Source organism: Rhinichthys klamathensis, unplaced genomic scaffold (assembly GCF_029890125.1).
Source record: "Rhinichthys klamathensis goyatoka isolate OS25496 unplaced genomic scaffold, OSU_Roscu_1.1 h1tg000835l_1, whole genome shotgun sequence".
Lineage (NCBI taxonomy): Eukaryota > Metazoa > Chordata > Actinopteri > Cypriniformes > Leuciscidae > Rhinichthys > Rhinichthys klamathensis.
The window spans coordinates 110,834-134,000 of NW_026607214.1; the positions used below are offsets into that span (position 1 = coordinate 110,834).

The 23,167-nt window shown below is 37.4% G+C and overlaps 1 protein-coding gene across 1 annotated transcript; it reads right to left on the reverse strand.

Annotated features, from left to right (window-relative positions):
- Positions 1 to 8,540: 8,540 nt before the first annotated feature.
- Positions 8,541 to 18,255, reverse strand: lrrc3b (leucine rich repeat containing 3B). The gene is made up of 2 exons (XM_056243740.1): positions 18,053 to 18,255; positions 8,541 to 9,500 (listed from the first exon to the last, which is right to left on the reverse strand). Exon 2 carries the CDS (start codon positions 9,385 to 9,387, stop codon positions 8,602 to 8,604), a length of 786 nt encoding a protein of 261 aa, XP_056099715.1. The 5' UTR covers positions 9,388 to 9,500; positions 18,053 to 18,255; the 3' UTR covers positions 8,541 to 8,601.
- Positions 18,256 to 23,167: the final 4,912 nt, after the last annotated feature.

Sequence of the window (23,167 nt, forward strand, 5' to 3'; positions counted from 1 at the left end):
ATAAATATATGAACATGGCAGGTAAAGCTAAAAGAGCCAATCGTGTGTTTGTTTGCTGCAGAATTCACATAAAGCTTTAAAGAAAAGGTTCTATGGGGTTCTGTGAGGCTCATGGGATAAAGTCGTGAATTTATTTTTAAATAATTTTGATTTATTTAATTTTCTATTTTAATTCATTTGTATGAGCTCGAAACTGGAAATAAATTGAAATAACTCATTAAACATGAAAGTATTTTGCAAACATTTTAGACATTTTTCCTAAAAAAGGTGCTTTAAAATTGAGTGAGGAACCATCTATAGGATCCCATTGAACCTTTTTTTCTGTGCATGCAGCCTGAACTTTTTTTAGGTTTAGGATTTGACCTAAAGAAAAACCCTTTTCATAATTTTGATAGATTGAGAGCTGCTCGATTCTGGATAAATTGAGAATCATGATATTAGTTTTTTGTTTCAAACAGAGATCAAGATTCTGAACCGACAACTAAACAAAATAACATGTAATTTAGAGGTTCTGACAAAATGTCAATTGCTGCAGTCTATTTAAAATGTTAAATTAATCTGAATGAATTATTTAAAAATATCGGTTTGAATGAATGATTCAATGACTCACTCGTGTCATGAATCAGCGTTTCTGAACAAAATCTCTTGAATGAACGATTCAATGACAAATACATCTTTAACAATCACTTGTAACAATGTAATGATACAATCCTTATTTGAAGCACCAAGTTACTTTCAAAAGGTGCTTAACGCTATTTTGTTCGCTTCCATAGAAATCAGTGTGTATATATACGTTTAACTATACATTTTTAATCCAGTATAAAACGGGAGCTGGTTGATTTTCTGAATGCTTGAGGATTCGCCTGTTCCCGCGAGGACGTGTCGACCTGTCAATGCTTTCACAAAATTGCTTTTTTGAATTGAAAGTTGAAGTTTTTGAGTGCTTTTGTTTCTTAAACATTCGCCCTTGGGAGTTATTCATTTTTTTAAACTTGTCTTGAATTTGATTTAGCATTTCATTTAAGCACAGAAGCTGCAGCACCGAACACCCTTTTCATCATTATTCTCATTATCCTCAAATATTTTTAAGTCTGAAAATGCAATAACATCCAAGGTGATAAATATGCATCAATTGATGAAGAAATGAAATAGATCTATGGAAAACTGTGAATACGTAGCAGTGATATAATAATAAATCCTGGGTTTTCTATTGCAATAAAACCAAAAGAAAACATTTTAAAATGAAAACATTTCAAAAATCAAGTGTCATGCACTCTAAAAAATTCTGGGTTGTTTCAACCCAAATTTGGGTCAAATATGGACAAACCCAAATGTTGGGTTACAAATGTAATTAAAAGAAATTACAGTTGAAAGTGAAAGTTGAAGTTGGGTTAAAATTTTAGATTACATTTTTAACCCAACATTTGGGTTTGTCCATATTTGACCCAAATTTGGGTTAAAACAACCAAGCGTTGTTTAAAGTGTGTGTATACAACTTGATGGTTTTCTAATCTAATCCTAGTTTCAGACTTTTAAACCAGTTTTATATATTTGTTAATGTTTATTTTATTTCAAGTAGCAAAAGTTTTTGTTATGGTTTTAGTTTACTATATTTTCAAAATACTTTTTTTTTTGTAGCTCGATTCTGCTGTATATTGCAGACCAAATGATTAAATCCACTTCAAATACATATAATTATTTCTTAAACTCAACATCCTCCGATGGATCCGAATGTGTTCAGAAATGAGAATCATTTTAGAAGCTCATCATAAAGCTCAACATGTCACAGCTTAAACCGCCTTAAAAATAGACCCAATTTGTGGCCCTGTTTTAGACACGGCGCAATGATAATAGGCGTCCGCACTTCAGATGAGAAAGGACAACAGATGTCAGTGTCAGAGATTTCACTGAACCCATGACAAACCGCGTTTCGTCTCGCTTCAAACCTTCTGTTTACATTTCAATCCTCTCAGATTTGGCCTCTTGTCAGAAGTCGGCCCTTGTTTTTTTATTCATGACTCTCTATACTTTGCATCAGTGCCAGAGAATTGCCACTAGATGCAAATTTGACACCATGCATGCTTGAAAGAGACATAAATATTGAACATGTTTTTGTTGATATTGTTGGCTTGTATGTTGGTTAAATTAATGACATGTACAATCGTTAATATTTCCATGTAAATAACACATGCACCATTCACAGACAAACAGGCTTTTCCAAAAACCTATTGATCTGTGGTACTGTTAATCTCTTACATATGTTTTAATCTTTTGGAACAGCACCTTAAACCTTAAATACCACCTACCCAGCTAGAAATTTTACGTTCTCAGAACGTTCTGAGAACGTCCCCGCTGGTCTCAAGGACGTTGTCTGGTAATGTTCCCACAACGTTCCCAGACAGTCATGATGTGGAGTTCTTTAAAGGGTTTGGTGACGTTATTTGGAGGACCTTCAGGGAACATTCAGGACGTTCTGGGAACGTTTAGAGCAGTGGTTCCCAAATCTGTCCTCACGGCACCCCAACACTGCACGTTTTCTTTATCTCCCTAATCAAACACACCTGATTCAACTCATCAGCTCATTATCACATGGGTTAATGAGCTGATGAGTTGAATCAGGTGTGTTTGATTAGGGAGATAAAGAAAACGTGCAGTGTTGGGGTGCCATGAGGACAGGTTTGGGAACCACTGGTTTAGAGGACAATATTTAATTCACAAATCCAATGTTTCCAAAACATTCTGAGAACGTCCTGCAGAACTTTTAGGGACCAACTTAGAATATTATTTTTTTGTCCTATTCTGTTATATTTAAAGAATAAGAAGCTGATGCTTCTCCGCTTCAACCTGATCTGCAGGCTCTGTGTGTGTGACAGGAGTTATTTTTTTTTAATAAACTGTGTATATTTTGCTGCCATTGTTGCTGAGCTTAAAACGTCTGCATTCTTGATTTTATAATAACAATTGTAAAAGACTGTTTTACATCAACGAGCCAAATAGCGGGATCACCACAACTTTTTTCCCATGGAAAAGTGGTGTAGCTTTTACCAAATAAAAATGACAATAAAAGAAAAGAGACAAAAATAATACAAACATATTCTAAAGACCCTCGCATTGAACTTTATGCCGCTTAGATTTCGTGAGGAGACCCTGCAGGCTATGTAAACAAGAGTTAAAATAAGCAAATTGGAATAGGCCTAGCGCTTACGTTAGCTTGTTTATCTAAAAAAAAGCCAATATAGCCTGACCATCTACGCGAGAATGGTTCATTAAAATAACTTTACATGATAATTACATTGGCTTTTTCTGGCTCGCTGTCGGTGAAGAAAACAGGAAAAAGACCGCCGGCAGGTGTCCGTCCGAGAAGGGTCCAGCCCGCAGACAAACCAGATAAACGTGACAGAAGTTGACGGAAGTTGAACCTCGGTTCCTCCCACGTCACCGCGCACAAAACGTGATGTATATGCGAATGTCATTAGTTAGTCACAAAACGTTCTCATATGGTCAACAGAGAACCATATGGGAACGTCCTTATTATGTCCTCTTTGTAATGTTGCTATGTAAATAACCATAAAATAACCAATATGGAACGTTCCCTAAAGTCACATAAAGAACGTCATTGTATGACCAACTTAGACCCATATGAGAGCGTTTTGATTATGTCCTCTTTGTAACGTTGTTATGTGACCATAAGATTACCATTACGGAACGTCCCCCTAAAGTCATTTATATTATATATTGTAAATATACACCTTAAACCTTAAATACCGCCTAAGTAGGCAGCTCACTAGATTTTGTAACAGAGGCGAAAAAAAAAGTATACCAGGAACAGTGTGAATGAATCTTTTATTTCATTTTCTCTACATCATGCATTTACAATGTGATGCACCATTGGTCCTCCTCCAGTTGTACGTCGTCAAGGTATGTCACTTTTTGAGCATAAGTCAGTCTCATGTATACCAAGCCAAAACATGGTACACAAAGATGAATAAATTACCTAAAGAAAATAAAAATAAACATAACATAGGAAGAAACACATGCCTCTAATTTTCTTCCAATAAAAGCCCCTTCACATGATTCACGTTCAATTCCCCAACGCATGATACAGCAACACATCAGGTCCAATAAGTTTCCAACAGTAAGTCATTTTTATGGCCTCAATGAATGCAAAAATGCTTTGCAATGTGATAATCACAGGCAATCAGATTGTATATGATGTTTAACGTGTGGCTTCATTTTGAGTGACAATGCAGAATCAGCCGAACAAGAAAATGTCCTGAAACTTGTGTTTGATGAAGACCAAATCTCACATTTACATGGGAAAGATGGTTAAACCTGTTCAGGACACAGTGTTACTTGTGGCGCCACAAACTTAACTTGTCGCTGACCTTTTGAAAAGAACAGCCAGTTGAAAAATAAGAAATATTAAATCAGTAGAGAGAGAATAATGTGTATATCTGGAACATCTAGAAAAAATGATGAAATGACATTCAGAGTGAAAGTTAGATAAGTCTCTGATTTCTTTGTCCAATATATGTAAGCAATTGCTAGGACTTCTTGATCTAAGATTTTTTGCCACTTAACAGCCTTGTAAAATCGTCCTTGAGGCCGAAGCATTGCACGACGCACATGAATCATGTGAAAGGGCCTTAAGAAAACATCACGTATCATCAGTGCCACTCAAGACTTGCTAACTTAATTTATTTTCCCCATATCTTTGTGCAGTAAAGACATATCCCGAGCAAGACTCGATTCACGTTTCAAAGCAAAGTTATCGTTGGCTGGAAGAATGAGAGACTTATATAGACGAGTATTTCAGGCACTTAGAAAATCTCCCCCCGTGTCCTTGGCTACAGCGTGCTTCACTGTGGAGTCTGCATTGAGAATCAGCTTTCTTTCCCAGCACAATACAGCGTGTAGAACAACCGCAGTTAGACAAGGCAAAAGACTAGATAAGTACATTCAAAACACAATTCTTTAAAGGGATTTCAGGTTCCTTCCTACGCAAACGACCAAGCTCTTTATCTACAGTGAAGTCGGGTAAGCGTTCTCCTAATGTTCTTCTAAGGTTCTCCTAATGCTTCCGATGAACCGATGTTGAAGCCACGATCAAACGTCATTATTATAACGGCAACAACCTTGGAATTGAATTACCGTTTAAAAAGTTTCGTTAAAAAAGAACTTCACAGGATACACAACAAAGAAGTTACAATAAAGAAACAACACTCATTTCACTCACAAAACTACCGTAGTATTTCCAATTTGTGGAGATGGTACTAATATATTCTGATTGGCAATTCCCCAATGATCAATACATTACAGTTTACATTTGGTTCCCCAAAATGGTTGCATCCATCATAATACCATTTCACTATGGTATTAACAACTTTTGGACATCATGGAAATACCACAGTGTCCTTGGATCAGGTGAATGCAATGATATATGAAAGGCATCTGAAACTTACTATACTACGGCACCACCATAATCCGTTTTCCTAAGGGCCCTGATTTCCTCCTGTTTTCCATCTCCTCTCTTCTCCTGCCGTCTTTCTGTCCTCTAGCTCTCCCCGGGGCGTTGCTTTGCTGGACTCAGCAGTCATCCGTAAGAATGAGGCCAGTAATAGAGTGACAGCTGTAATTTTCTGCTCACGACCAGCCAGAATAACTGTACACACACAATAATGAGTGCTGGCGGCTGTACCGCGACAGCGCCGGGGGAAGCCGACGTCCCTGTATACTTCCAGGACGCCAGAAGTTGAGTCAGAGTTTGGTTTCAGGGATGGAACCTGACGTTTACGAACACACACTGGCCATCTCATGTGACACGAGGACTAACATGGGGCTCTTTTTGCGCACGGTGAGTTACGACATCGACAAAGAGTCTCACAAGTAACGTTACCGACAAAAGACTCGAATGGAGGAATCGACCACGTTCCTCGACTACTTTTCCGAGAATCACGTGACAAGCACCACACCAGCACTGCTGTGCTCTACGACTCACGATGTAATGTGGACGAGTTTTAACGCAACAAACAAAACGAAAAGCTAAAAATGCACAATAATAGTTTCAGAACTTTGGAAGAAATGTCCCGCATCGAGCCCGAGGTTCACTAATAAAGGGCATGCCACACCGTTTTTTTAAAGGTTTTTAAAATGCCTCGCGATTGTCTTATAAAACTGGGTAGCATCAAAACATCGTAGGGTTTTTACAAATCATTGGAGTCTAATAACATTTGCACCTGAGATTTGAGTTCTCAAAATACCTGTACTGATCATTATCGCCTCTCAATGATTTACGATCTGTTCCAACGGACTAGTTCAAATAGAAAATGACTCGTGTCAATGTGCCTGAAGACAAGTTCTCGCTCTAAACGGTGGGACTGGACCACATTTAAAGGACAACTTTACGATTGTTTTAATGCCACCTTGACGTCGCTTTTAAAAGACTCTCTCTCTCTATCTCTCATAAGGAAACAGATTTGGAAGTTATTACAAATTGTTCTAAATACATACTCAGAAACAGGAAAGCACATTGGAAAAAGAGAAGACAGGTGTAGTACGCTAGACGACATTTACGATTCGCGTCACAATAGTCAACATCCTGGTTTAAAGGCCGTTCACACGAAGAACGATAACTATATTAGCGTGCACGCCAACGCTTAATAACATTCTGTTTATTTTAAGCACACACTGCAATTTTGTCGTCTGCCACTTTAAATGCTCAAGCTCTGGATTCTGATTGGCTGTCAATGTTTTGATCTATCATCAGCTGGAAAAAAATGCTCTGAAAGTGTTTCCAACTATTCCAATTAGGGACTGATATAAAAATTCTGGCCAATACCGATAACCGATAATTTGTTATATTTGAAAGCCGATAACCGATATATTGGCCGATAAATCTAAATATATATTTATATATAATTTTTGAGAGCCTGATAAAAAAAAAAAAAAAGTCTCACCATTAAAATCCATGTCCCAAGCACACAATTATAATGTTCTCATGTTCTATGTATCCTATATGACGGACTTGTGTTGCACTGAACCGTATTTTCCTTTTTTTGAAGTGTTTCCAATCCTATTTCAAGCAATATAAAATCATCATGGCGAAAAGTGCGCATCTGGGGCCTCATTTATAACCGTTGCGTACGCACAAAACAGGCCCTGAAAGAGGCGTACGCCACTTCCGACGCATAAGTTGTGATTTATAAAAACAAACTTGACGGGAAAATGTGCGCACCTGCACGCAAACTCTGACCCGTGCGTACGAACGTTTTGGAGACGGAGCAGTTTGGCGACACCGATGGTGAGCTGGAGTTAAATGTCTTTTTGGTCACTTTTAGACAGAAAATCTAAAGAAAATTATACATAGGCTATACAGAAAGATTATACAAATATAATTTCACTCACCAAGCATATCACTTGAGGCAAATATTCATCCCTTCTTAAATGTCCGCGCGTTGTGCCGTTTAGTGAAACTAACGCCTATCTAACGACAGAGTCCTAATCATAAAAACAGTGCATGTTCACAATAACAGTTTAAATAAATAAAAGAATGATTTAAACTGTTTTACTTCTGATATAAACATTTAGATTAAATATGCCATTGTCATTGATGGAGTTAAACACTTAAACATGAAATCATTACTGAGAAGTTACAAATTTTTTATATTCCATAAATATAAATATTTGTTGTGGATGCAATGCTTTCGAACACTTTTCCTCTGGCATGCTGTGTTTTAATGTTTTAACTAAAGAGATAATTGCTTATAGCAGATTGTCTGAGAAAATAGTTTCGTGCAAATAATGCGCAACAGTCTATCTGTTTCCATTAAAAATATAAATCAATAAAAAATACTATTTGGTCAGTGGAAAAGATTGTGAAAACTTTCTCTGAAATGTATTTTACACTATTTGATTTATTTATTCAAAAACAAGGCAAGGATAGGCTACTAAATTATTTTTATTAATGTAGGCTAATGTGACGGCACATCCGTATTAGGCTATTTCATATTTTCCTAATGTCTTGTAACGTTAAACATGTTATCACGTGGATGAATAATCATATGCAAATGATATGCAGATGAGGATATGCATAGTAAAACTAGGCGTTGTAAGCTCCATATATGGTTATTTCAGGGAGGAGACGCGTGTGCACACAATCTTCCGCTGACTGAGATTTATCGGGATTTATAAAGTGAATTCTGCGCAGGTTCTGGCGTATGCACAGTTTTATATATCTGAATATTTTTTTGCGTACGCCATTTTTGGCTTTCGGGCGCACGTACACTTTTAGTAAGGATCCTACGCACAGTTTTATAAATGAGGCCCCTGAAGTGTCTCAGCTGAAGGACATAATCCATTAATTATCAGCTTTAAGATATCGGACCAAATTTTTTTGGGGGGTCGACAACGATAGCATTAAAAATTAGCATTTATCGCCCGATACCGATATGGTGGCCGATATATCGTATATCCCTAAACGATATCTTTCTTCTGTGTTGTTATCGTTACAGCCGTGGAGTGGATTTGACTATAGAATCAGAAAAGATTATTAAAGCTTTATCGTCCTTGGTGTGAGCGGGCCTTTAGTCTCTGGTATCGCCATCACACGACCGTGCTGATGTCCTCCGGTTCGTCCGGCTTCTTGGGCTTGCTGGGAAGCGATTTTAAGTACTCGAGGTGTCGTCTCGCGTCTTCTTGGTTCTGCCGTACATAGTACACAACGTAAGAGATAACCATTGCAAACCAGCCAAACATGGTCACCAACATGGCGTAGTCGGTGGTCCGCTTGGCTAGGTTGCACAAGTCCGCGTCCACGGCCAGGAACGGCTGGCCCTCCTGGTCTCTCAGCTCCGAACTACGGCACAACACGTGCGTGGCGGCCTCGTGGTTGTGTGCCATACCGCCCAACGCTTGCTGTAAGGCGCAGTCGCAATGCCAAGGGTTGTTGTCCACCACCACGCGCGCCTTCAACCGCGCGAACGCCTCCTTGTGCACGCTAGTGATGCGGTTATGAGACAAGTCCAGCACTTCAAGGGATCCCTCTAAACCAACGAACGCCCCCTCGCCGAGGGTTTCCACGGCATTGTGAGATAGATTGAGCCTCCGAAGCATCCTCAAACCGTGAAATATGCGATCGGGCACCAGAGATATGTGGTTTCGGTCTAGTTGCAGTAGCTGGGTTTCGGGTGGGACGTCGGGCGGGATCTCCTTCAAGCGTGAGAGACTACAGGTGACGTTGAGGCCGTGTGGAGGGCTTTCGGACCGCTGGCAGGTGCAACCCTTGGGACAGGTGCTGGCAGACGGAAAGCACAGGACCATGAGCACCAGGCTTTGCAGGAGCAGACACATGGGGATGGAGCGCGAAAGCCACAGGTCCAACGGCGTCATGCTGACAGGCAGTCAACATACTCGACGCCAGGGCCGTTCACGGGAGCCCCATAGCGGGACCGCGTCGTCACCAAGATCCGTGGGTCTCGTCAACTCTCATCGTCTGTTTGAGCCTGCGGAGGGAGAACACACAGTGAAGGAGACCAGATCATTTAAGGGTCGGGATGACACCTTTCTCCATTACTCCTCTAGTACATACAGAACCTCTCTGTCTGAGAGGCCTGTCAGAAAAACTCACATCGGTGCAACACTGAGTGATATGAGGCTAACTAAAGAAAGACTGCAATATTTGCTGAATAATCAGTAGATATAAGGATAAGGATAAACTTTATTAATCCCACACTGGGGAAATTCCTGTGTTACAGCAGCTCAAAAATAAAACACAAAAATATAGGGAATGGAAAATAGAATAGGATAGAGTAAGATTAGTTGCAATAATAATAATAAACCAACTGTATTCACACAATAACCAACCTTATGAAAAAAAACAGTCTATAAACACAAATATATAAATAAATATGCGAATGGATAAAGGTAACATATTGCACAGTTGGACTAAGATATCTGAACGTTCTTAGATTATTAATTAACAGAAGTGGTATTTTGTTTATTTGACTGTGCCAGAATGTAAAATTCAGTCTCTTCTGCTCACAAAGGATGCATTTATTTGAAAAATACAAAGTATTTTATATATGAAAAATACAGTAAAAACAGTAGTATTGTGAAATATTATTACAATTTAAAATGGTTTTCTATTTGAATATATTTTAATGTTTAATTTATTTCTGTGATTGCATTTCTGAAGTTGCATTTTCAGCAGCAATTACTCCAGTCTTCAGTGTCATATGATCCTTCAAAAATCAACATTTTACACATACACACACACACACGCACACACACGCACTTCGCTTTCTCTCCACACTGTATCAACATTATATTTGCCACCTTGCTCTTTAAATATCAGGCATTGAAAAAGCCTGTATTGTTTGATCCCTAGTGTTTACAGTAACTGTTTAATTCAAATTGATGTTATTTAATGTATGATTAGACAAATGCATAAGCAGGCAGAATGAATGCAGTGGGCCTTATTATTGTGGACAGTGGGCAATTTTATTATTATACAGTGGGCAGAATATTTTGTGCATAAATGAGTGAATGTTTGCATACGGAAATCGTGATTAATCACTTAAAACTTGAGGTATTATAACTAATTTCCCTGGAGGTTTGTGGATTTCTGCATAAATATGACCTAAAACATATAACTAGACAAAATAGGAGTTAATTTAAAGGCAAAATTAGGCTATTCTTAGATGTTTTCAGTCAATGTGATGACAATCCCGTGTCAGCGTCTGCCGTTTTATTTAAAGAACAGGGATCAACTTTACAACACGTGTATCATGGCACGGACAAAGGAGGTTTTTGAGGACCTTGTTGTTGCTCGTCAGACTAGAAAAGTTTATAAAACTATAACTATAACTATTCTAAAGAGTTTTGACTCCACAGATCCACAGTCAGACAGATTGTGCACAAATAGAGGAAATTTAAGACAACTGCAGGAGTGGTCGATCAACCAAGATCACTCGAAAAGCAAGATGTGTAATAGTCCACAAGGTCATATAACTCCTGAGCAACTAAAGGCCTCTCTCACAATGACTGATGTTAATGTTCATAGAAGAACACCGAATGTTTTTTTTGTGGTCTTTTTATTGAAATTATTATTACTATTTTTTTTAAGGTGTGTATTTATTTTCTTCCATTTTTACCCTTTTCACCTTACTACAATTTATACTGTGATTTAAATCATCTCTTGTAAGAATTCTTAAAGGGATAGTTCTCTTTGAAATTCATTTTTGGTATGTTTTAGCTTACCTCAAGGGCATCCAAGATGTAGGTGTCTTTGTTTCCGCAGTAGTTTCAATTTTGATATTTTTAGGTCAAACCGTTCTTGTCTGTCAGTCATATAATGCAGGTCTATGGTCACCGCCTCAAAGAGCATGCACAGAGAAGTCCAAATTAAACATGATTTAATGACTCGTAAATGTAAGGACACATTGATGGCCTAAGACACGAAACGAGTGGTTTGTGTGAGAAAACGAACAGTATTTATATCGTTTTTACCTCTTGTAAACACAGCCACGTCCAAGTGATCTGAGGGCGCGGGCGCTTCGGTCTTTTCCGGCAAGCGCCGGAAGTGATCTCTCGCGCGTGTACGTCACTCATACAATTGTTTTATTTTTTTTAATTGTTTTCTTTTACGACGGTTTAAACATCCCGGATAAGCGCAAATTAGTACCATTTTAATTAGCCGTCTTACCTACAATCTCTGTTCTGTGTAAACAATGAGTGACGTACACGCGCGAGAGATCACTTCCGGCGCTTGCCGGAAAAGACCGAAGCGCCGGCGCCCTCAGATCACTTGGACGTGGCTGTGTTTACAAGAGGTAAAAACGATATAAATACTGTTCGTTTTCTCACACAAACCGCTCGTTTCGTGTCTTAGGCCATCAATGTGTACTTACATTTACGAGTCATTAAATCATGTTTAATTTGGACTTCTCTGTGCATGCTCTTTGAGGCGGTGACCATAGACCTGCATTATATGACTGACAGACAAGAACGGTTTGACCTAAAAATATCAAAATTGAAACTACTGCGGAAACAAAGACACCTACATCTTGGATGCCCTTGAGGTAAGCTAAAACATACCAAAAATTAATTTCAAAAGTGAACTATCCCTTTAATGCAGGTTTGCTTGTAATTGGATGGGAGGGTGGGATATGGGTGGGGTATGTTCTGTTAAAAAAAAGGAAAAATGTGTATATCGTACAGTAATTGTTTTTGCAAAGTTGTCATTCAATAAAAAAACTTTGAACGAAGAACACTGAACGTCCTCGCTGTGCACGGCAGAGCTGCAAGCAGAAAGCAACTTCTCTCCGAAAAGAACATTGCTGCCCGTCTGCAGTTTGCTAAAGATCATGTGGACAAGCCAGAGGGCTATTGGTAGAAATTGTTAACAAAAATAGGACTTTTTTGGTTTAAATGAGAAGTGTTTCCCCTCTGTGAAACATGCTGGTGCTGATATTATGGTCTGGGCCTGTTTTGACTGAACAATGAATTCTGAATTATTCCAGTGTTTTCTAAAGGAAAATATCGGTGAACTGAAGCTCAAGAGAAAGTGGAGCTCATGCAGCAAGACAATGACTGGATCTCTATATATTTTGTCCTCATTTGTATGATTGGGTTCTCTTTGGCTGTTGTATCTATAGCGGTGTCGTGTTAGCGGCCCCTAAGTTAATAACTAATGATCGTTGCGACGGAAGAGAATCAATTAAAAGTAACTTTAGCTGGAAAATAACTTTATTCTAGAGTTGTCATAAAGCCAAAACAATCTCTGTTATGTTAATTTCCTATTATCACTGTAAAGCAGCTTTGAAACGATCTACATTGTTAAAAGCGCTATATAAATGAAGATGACTTGACTATCTCTTAACATTAGTTAATGCACTATGAACTAACATGACTGATTAAGGTATAATTAATATATTCATATTTTTTGTATTAGTATATTTTCATTGTTCAGCACTATTTAATTTTTTTTATTAATTTTCATTCAGTATCCATTTAAAAAAACTATTGGTTGATCAATCGGTTATCGGCGTGGGCTAACCTTATCGTTATCGAAAAAAATCAACTATCGGTCGAAGTCTAGTTTAGACGTAATAGTCGCATGAATCTAGCCTGGGAAAACCCAGATAACTTCCGGCAAATTTAGATTTGCTCTGAAAGTTAGTCTGGCAAAGAGCTCATTCAAGCCCATTTCCAATCCGCCGAAATCAAGGCACCAATCAGAAGCGTTGGGGCGGGCTTTACACGATGACGACAGCACTGGGATTTTGAAGCAGATTTTGTAGCCTACATTACAAAGATGGATGCCGCCGTCGAACATCACTCGTTCCAATCAGCTATCGCGTCTGTTTTAAGCCATTTGAACGTTTCCTTTTAGTTAAAAACCAAGCAAAGAACAACACTCGGAGATGTTTCTCCGCCGCTCTGCATACGTCATCTCCTTCATCGCTCTGATTGGGTTTAGGTCTATCCGCGACGTCCGTTGGTGACGCCCCTCTGGAAATGATTTGTCTATGACGCTTTGCCAGACCATAACTCAGTTACAACTGAGAATGGTCTGGTTTTAACCAGGCTAGCATGAATCATGACTGCGATTGCATTGCAAAACATCAGACCTGTATCAGATTTAGTACCACATATGGAAGAGGCAACAAATCAGAATAGAAAATATCAGATTACATGTGGTTTGTTCACACTGTCATGAGAAAAAGTCACAAAATCTGATTTGCGCCACATTTACCTGCAGTCTGAACGTAGCCTTTGTCTACTTTTAGGACTTTGGTGAACATCTGATGATGTTTTGGGTTACATTTATGCAGAAATATAGAAAAATCTAAAGGGTTCACATTAACATCCAAGCACCACTACAACGAACTACAGTTTAAAGCAGCTTCAGCAACACTGCATGAACAAACACACAGTTAAGGTCACCTAGCATACTGTAAACCGGAGGGCAGGGAGAACTATAATTAACACACATTAACACAGAGCACATGCCACATACTGTACATACAGTACGTGACGCCAAGCCTGGATTGATGTAAACAACAGAAGTGAAGTGTGAAGTGTGAGATAACAGCGGTTTAAGTGTCACCTGCACATTTCTGAGTGCGCTACATTTAACAGCGGACTGAATTAGCTGAGCTAAAACATGCTCACTTACAGAGGCATGCACATCTGGACCTTTTATATGTAAATAAATCAATAGTGATGTAATAGTATCGCAGGAGTCCTGACATGCCATGCTCAGTATGTGTGTGTGTGTGACTCAATGAATTCTAGGCCCGTCCAGCTGATGTAATGTGTGTGTGCGTCTGCCACATGGGATATATAATGGAAGATCTCAGGCGTTTGGGTGCAAACTATTACAACTCTGACAGGCCATTACAGAAAACGAGAAAAAAACCAACAACGTGTCATTCATATACGGTCAACAACAAACCACTTACGTTGAAATTCAGGTGAGATGAATTCTAGATGAATCTTAAATAAAAATACATGATATTATTGCATGGCTCTCTGGAATGATTATGATTGGTCAATCGTGACATTCAGAAGTCAAATTTTCCTGAAAAATGACTGTTGCCCATGGCAACACTGTTTAAATGACTGCTCATCCAGGAAACTGCATGTTTCAATAAAGCTGTGCTTGTGTATTAAGTAGTAAGCTCAGCTAATATAATATAATATAATACAATATAATATATCACCTCTGATAACAGATCACTCTAAATTGTAATGTAACACATGCATTTTCTATAAAGCTGCTTTGAAACGATATGTATTGTGAAAAGCGCTATACAAATAAATGTGAATATAATATACTAGTATAATATAATATAATATAATATAATATAATGTCACACGTTCTGGGTTTACTCTTCCATAATTAAATGCTAATTGTTCATCATCATCCCTTACTTATAAAACATCTGGCTCTTTATCTCCATTTGTTGTTTAAACATTAACGCACGATATATCGGCCACCATATCGGTATCGGACGATATATGTTCATTTTTAATGTTATCGGCCCAATAAGAAAATTTGTCCGATATATTAAAGCTGATAAATAATGATTATTTCCTTCAGCTGAGACTCTTCAGATTCACACTGTTGTTCAACATGATGGTTTTGAATTGTTTGAAATATGATTGGAATCACTTCAAAAAAGGAAAATACGCTTCAGTGCAACATGAGAAGCACAAGTCTGTCATATCGGCGACATAAAATTATAATGAGATATTATATATAATTGTGTGTTTGGGACATGGCTTTTAATGGTGAGACTCTTGTTTGTTAAATCAGGCTCTTAAAAAATTATATACAAATTTGGATTTATATTTATCGGCTTTCAAATATAAAGAGTATCGTATCGGGAAACTGCAGTTACTTATGGAGGATTTTTTTTTTTTTTTGACATCACTCTCTCAAATCTGATATATTGAGGTTTATGGCATGTGAACACCATATAAGAAAGTCACAAGACCTTAAACCAAGCCAGACCTTATTTACTTATTTATTTTTGTTTATGAATATGTCAAAAAACTAGAAGCTGTATCTTAAATGCTAGTTGTGGAATATCAAATTGTAGGTAACAATATATTTTACAGTTATGGTAAATGTAGTTGATTCACACACTTTTTAATACTAAAATATAGTTTTATTTAAATAAAATCTATTTAAATATGATTATTTTAAAATAGCATATAATGACTCGTGGATTGTCCGTACAAGATCTTGACAAAAAATAAATGCAACTCTTGATGGAAATAAATGTTGTGATGTTATTTCTTATTATATTTTTGGTGAATATCTTGTATTGTGAAAGCAAGAGTCCAGCTCTCTGTAAAGTCTCCTCCAGAACATCTCAAACACTCTCAGTGAGTTTAAGATCTGGACTCATGTGTGGAAATGATTCTTCATGTTCCTCACAACCGTTCCTTCACAATCTGAGCCGGATGAATCTTCACTGTCATCCTGGAATATGAGCATGATGTGTTTCCTACATGTGTAAGAGATGAAGAGCTACACACTCCATCAGTTAGTGTTAGAAGAACTGTTGACAAACATATAACATGCTAATAATCACTGCAATAATCATCCAGACTCTTAAGCATTGCCTTTTAAAATCCAAACAGCACTTTTTATGGGAGTGTATATTACAGTAAAATTACATATAATGTTAAATTACCAAAAATATGTATAACATTTCAAATAATATAGCTAATACATATACAGTTATAGTAAAAGGAAATTCATAAGGTGATTCACACTTTTTACACCTAAATATAATTATATTAAAAATCTATTAAAATATAATATTAAAAATAAAATTACATACATTTTCATTCAGATAACTAGTAAATATATGTATTATATTATTAAATAGAATTTCAAAAATAGTTTTTTCGCTGTTAGGTAAGTTAAAACACACCAATTATTAGGTTTTACTGTAGCATATATATTTTCCAGTTCAAATGACCAATAGTAAAGGGGTGAGTTTAAGCAGACTTAATGATTGGAGAAGTCCTTAAGTCATTTCACAATATGATCCAGTTATGACATTTCAACTAAAAAAGTATGAGGTCAAATAAAAAACAATGAAACAAGCATTGATGAAACATTCAATAACATGCATTTAGAAAATAGATCGTTTTATTTTTAATTTCATGCTGACTTTAAACATTTAATACTTGATTTATTCTTTTAAAACAAGTCTTAATATTTCATGCAATTTGCTTTTATAGGGTGCATCTATTTTCTTCTAAGGATGTTTAGATATTTTACTACATGGTTAATAAGAAGAAATGATATTTCTGTTGGCATTACAAGAATGAGTACATGCTCATCATGAATGGAAGAGTCATAATTAGACTGACATCCGGTTTTAATATTAAAACACATTGATCCAGATTATTATCAGGCAGAGCTTGGCTCACAGCTCGAAGAAAGCCAAACAGATTGTGAAGCTTTTACCATCATCACAACACATTAAAGTTCATAATGTGAAGATTATGGAGCTGGGGAAAGAAATCCTAATGGCTTTTATGCACCATCATTCATTTATTCAATAAAGCTTGGAATATGTGCAAAAATAACGTGTGGGTATATTGTGGCTGATATTTTATACTGAACTAATTGACTTATAAACAAGCAACGTCTGATGGACAAAATTGTATGGATATTTCTTTTGATGTATTTTATGCATGCAAACATGCATTTTACATTTTACTCCTCACTGGATTTGACAGATGCATTAAAATAAGGAGATCTTGCAGCACAAAGGGTAAAATATGTTGTTTCAAAGCATCATATGAGATAATTATTGCTCAGTCAGAACAAATAGCAGATCAGAATCTGGCTTTAAAGGCGTCTCGTGTCAAATGTGATAATAATCCAATCAGATATGAGCAGAAGAGCTTTGATCCAATGCATTATCCCTGAATTAATCCTGAAATCTGACCCTTCCGGTGTGATCAAAGGGAACATCACCTTCTTCTAGCAATTTCACAAGCAGAGACAGCATCAGAAGCACTCGAAGGCAGGTCGAAACCAGAAAGCTAAGCGCTGAAAATAACTTTTCTCGACTTGTAAAGCAGTGAAGAGTGATCTCACACACATTACAGCCGAGGCTCTCACTCTCCACACCCTCATGAATGTCAAGCATGATTGCATTCATTAAACATGATTATTAGTCCCATTATGAGAGATGAATCAATAACTGCAAATAAGTTGCTCATGCCTGGCTGTCTTAAATAAATCAGAAATGTCAGTTGCACTGCAAATGAAAACTGCAATCATTGATCCTGTCAATTGCAATTCAAAAGGCGCATATTTTATGAAGCGCCTGCAATAATTCACTCGCAAACAAACACCAGCTGACGCATACACAATTCGCTTGTTTTATACCTAACACAAGCATGTTTCCTATTCTCAGCATGCAAAATGCATATGTGACACAGATGAATGCGTGTCAGTCTCTCTCAATCATGTGTTTATGTGTGGCTGAGCAACAGGCGAGATGCGTTTGTCTCTTACCTGCGACAGAAACACTCATCGATCGCTGCATCCGTGACTCTCACATCCTCGGGGAATCATTCAACATATATGATGTGACGCTCTCGCTTGTTATTTCATGTGAGCTCGCACATATTTGGAGATTGTTGTCTGATGTTAGTGGCAAGAACCACGGGAGTAACTGGGAGGGGTTCGATCGCTCCGTGGTAGTGGAGTCCGATTCGCGAGCGAATTTGGTTCTTTTGAGCCGACTCTTTTTTAGTGATTCAGCCGAGCCGATTACTGTGCTGTGGGTAAAACAAAATTGCTTTAATAAGAATATTAGGAACAATGCTTCTGAACCCTTACAACAATCCGCATGATCTAAATCCTAAACCATGTTTTGGACCATGGTGACAAGCAGGTGAAACACCTGTTTGCACAAGTTTAAAGGGACAGTTACCCAAAAATTTTAATTCTGTCATCATTTAGGCTGCTACTCACCCTCAAGTTTTTCCAAACCTGTATGAATTTCTTTCTTCTGTTGAACACAAAATATGTTATCTCAAAGATAGGGTCCAATCAACTGTTTGGCAACTGATTCTTTCATACAGGTTTGGAGCAACTTGTGGGTGAGTAAATAAATGATGACAGGAATTTCATTTTTGGGTGAACTGTCCCTTTAAGATGAATTTCCGAATCACCAATTTAAGAAGGATTTTCCTTTTTTTGTTGTTCATGTTTTAGGCACGCAACGTAACACAATATGTAAAACTCCTCGCTTAATGACAAGAAAAATCAAAGGTAGCGTGATCAAAACAATCTGAGAATGGCGGTTCATTGAAACGAGTCATCTCAACGAACCGATTCTATAAAATGAATCATACTTCCCAGGGTACTGATTCTCTCGGTAGCGCGCGCTTAGTTTGTGTACGTGCCGTGCGTGTGTATCTGTGTGCCCTGTTTGTTAATTTTCGGCTCTAATCAGTCCAAATTAGCCCTTTTGATGGAACCCACATCGATTTAAAGACAGGAAATCCACCCTGAAATACGTTTTGCGACGTGTTTTTGTGCTCAGGTAATCTGATGACTCGTAGAAAAGTACTGTGGTGGTACCATGGTACAGTAATTAATTATGTAAAGCCTTATAAAAATGTAACGAATTATTATTATTTAATGTGATTAAATTTGACCCTGATCTGATCTTCTATCTTAATATATACCCAGGGTAGCCTACCGAATGATTACCATTACTGTACTGTCTGTAGTACCTTATAGGCTAACTGAACTGCAAGGCACTTTATGTATGTAACGTACAATGTCAATGACGCCAGTTTCTGTAAAAAAAAAACAACGTAAAATGTTGACTTAAAAAAACAAATGAAAAAAAGGTATCGAACTAAAACCTTTATTGCAGTATAAAAGAGTGAGCTCATTGAATAGCCTTCACATTGACCACTATTGCTGCTTGTTGTCACACTACATTGAGGTAAGTTGTCACAACGAAATCTACCATTAAATAACGAGACAAGATGTTCAGCAACACTTTATTTATTGTAAATCTGATACTATCACTGCACCATGTTATCAACACGTACTTATTGTGCTTGAAATGTGCCTTTCTACAGCAATATTTTCATTAGACAGTAATTTATTGGTTTAACAATGTGGACAACTCCAAACAAGTGGCCTAATTTTGAGTTTGACAGCAGCATAGGGGTTAAAAATCTGAACAACTAAATGGTTGAAGCGTCAAACTCCCTCAAGGACTGATTTGTAACCACTCCAAACCAGAGTGACCCTGTGTCGGCATTAGCTAATAAATATGAAACCACTCATGATTAATTATAATCACGTTAACTCCACGGTTCAATACATGTTTTGATAGTTTCACTGTAAATACCAACAACACGCAGCAATACACAATGAGCCATCTCAATACTCATTCAATGTCAGCGCGCTGTAGAAACCAACAATTAGCTGTGCTGTCCTTGACAAACACTGTGTGTCTGTGATAAAGGCAGCTCATCCGTTTGCAGCAGAGCGGAGAAACTTCCACTGCGCCAAATATCAATCATTGTAGATAATTAGTCAGTGTATGGGTGATCAAATGCCGTTATGACAGAAAAACATCCATCAGCACCAAATGAACTGAAGTTCCAATAACTGGGGCTCGGCGGGCGTTTAAACCAGCTACACTTGCAAACCGGTGTCTCAAAAACACAATGTATCAAAAACGTCATTTTTGCAATAGATTTTTGTATTGGTGCAGATATAATTGAGTGTTTCATGCACCTCGACGTAGCTCACACTCTCTGTGGAAGCAGAAAGAGTCTTGTTTTAGCACAGTAAACGGGTTTGCGCATGACACGCTCACACTGCAGCTGCGGTATTATGCCTTGATATGATTTTCAAGACTCAAATTGGCAGGTTGCCTGTATAGCATGTAATTTAGAGTTCTCCCTCTGTTCCCTGCCGCATTGATACACTGAATTTGATTGGCAAACAAACCAAAACAAACCAAAAAACGGCAGACAAACCTAAACTGCTCCTTCATTAATTTGCAAAGGTACTGATTTGAAACAAGACATTTACATTCATGCTTTTGAAAGGTCATGCTTTGTAACGCTCATTTGCATACTAAGTGTCTAATTATTTTTGCAGCCAATAGGCAGGTGTGTGTTGGTGTGGGAAAGGGGCGTCCGTTCATCAGTCTTTAACTGCATCCAAATACAATCAAGGCCACACACATCAGATAGTGCATGTCTGTAATTTGGCTTTCTGTGAGAGTAAATTAGCCTAATTAAATCTATTAACAACATGCATCTCCTATAGGCCCATCAAACTCATGCACATAATTTGCACATGCAAATTGATTGTTTTTGCAATAATGCCATATTACACATACTTTTTTTGTGTGCAGTATGTATATTTTGTGTATGCATGATGGTCTACTGTACTATTTGCAAAATTGTGTGTACAGAACAGAAATTGTATCTATTTGCATGTATTAATTTAGCAGACCCAATTATAGAATTGCAATGTACTTGACTTTGTCATGACGAATGAATGAATCCTTTTAGAATTTTGATTTCCAGTTTTACACAAAAGTTATTAAAACGCAAAATGAATATACTTCATTTCCGAGATAACTAGATTTCTCCTCTATTAGATATTCATAAAAAACATGCATGCCTAAAGTTTTCACTATTTAAAATAAAATAGTTTATGAAACAGCAGAGATGGTCTTATTATTGGGAGATATGAGGCCCGTGGCTCTACCATTGGAGAAAGCAGCTGATTCGGATCACGTGAGCCTTGATAGCCAATCACATTACAGCCTTGACGTCATTGAATTTTATTCAGAGTTGTGGGAGTCAATCTCTGTTTGCGAATACCATAGAAATGAATGAGAAGTGCCGTAAACTGAATCATACCTGTCTGTGACTTCTTATATAAAACTGCATTTTTTTTTCTGGTGTACACTATAAAAATAGATCAATCCGAAATGAATATTTAAGAGCAAACATGTTTGAAGATTAGCCAATGGGCTTCAGATTAGCTATTATATCACAAAACCGGTTTATCCAGTGTAGTGAAGCCTCTCCTCCATTGACATCCATTAAAAAAAGCCTCTTGTCTCAGAGTTAGGAGGGGTTTTCCTTTTAAATTCACTTTATTTTGATGGTCCCTTTAACACATTCTGCTGACTATAAGTATAACGTTAAACCTACATATCTACTAAGTGTTAGTAGAGGATTAGTAGACTGGTTAGGGTTAGAATAACTTGACATGTAGTTGCAAAGCTATTTATAGTCAGTAATGTCTGTTGGAGGAGGATCACAGTAAAGATATTAAGCAGATAATCTACTTATTAGTAAGTAATACTTATCTAATACTTAAAGGGATAGTTCACTTTGAAATTAATTTTTGGTATGTTTTAGCTTACCTCAAGGGCATCCAAGATGTCTGTGTCTTCGTTTCCGCAGTAGTATCAATTTTGATATTTTTAGGTGAAACCGTTCTTGTCTGTCAGTCATATAATGCAGGTCTATGGTCACCACCTCAAAGAGATGCACAGAGAAGTCCAAATTAAACATGACTTAATGACTCGTAAATGTAAGTACACATTGATGGCCTAAGACACGAAACGAGCGGTTTGTGTGAGAAAACCAACAGTATTTATATCGTTTTTACCTCTTGTAAACACAGCCACGTCCAAGTGATCTGAGGGCGCTTCGGTCTCTCGCGCGTGTACGTCACTCATTGTTTACACAGAGATTTCGGAAGTGTTACCTTTCACTGTGAAGATCTAAACATATTTAGATATACAGGAAATCGCAATGGAAGAGGATTTCGATATATCAACAGACAACGTTGAATTTTTTTCGCAACCGTGCGAGAGATCACTTCCGGCGCTTGCGCAGACCGAAGCGCCGGCGCCCTCAGATCACTTGGACGTGGCTGTGTTTACAAGAGGTAAAAACGATATAAATACTGTTCGTTTTCTCACACAAACCGCTCGTTTCGTGTCTTAGGCCATCAATGTGTACTTACATTTACGAGTCATTAAATCATGTTTAATCTGGACTTCTCTGTGCATGCTCTTTGAGGTGGTGACCATAGACCTGCATTATATGACTGACAGACAAGAACGGTTTCACCTAAAAATATCAAAATTGAAACTACTGCGGAAACAAAGACACCTACATCTTGGATGCCATTGAGGTAAGCTAAAACATCCCAAAAATTTATTTCAAAGTGAACTATCCCTTTAAGTAATAAGTATACTTATCATAGTCTCTAATGAGAGATAGTTGACATAGTTGCAATGTTACTTATAGTCAACATATGTCCAAAAGGGACCATGAAAATATTGCTTGAGTGGCAAACTCTTTAAACACTAGTGTGCTGGATAGTCGCTTCATGAGGTTGCAAGTTTAATACGGCAAGTGGTATTGAGTTATCATATCAGAAATATGTTTATTTTACATTTTAATCTAATTGTATGTACAAATATGATCCGTTTTGGCGGTGCACTGAAAAAAATGGTGTAAAATTACTTTAAAATCAGCTTTCACTCAGAAATTCCTAGTCATTTTCTCAAATTATTGCAAAGTAACACACATAAATCTTGTATTTTCTCTTTATTTTATT

What these genes read in the sequence shown, in the direction of transcription:
- lrrc3b (XM_056243740.1), bottom strand. Translation starts at nt 9,387, where the DNA reads ATGACGCCGTTGGACCTGTGGCTTTCGCGCTCCATCCCCATGTGTCTG.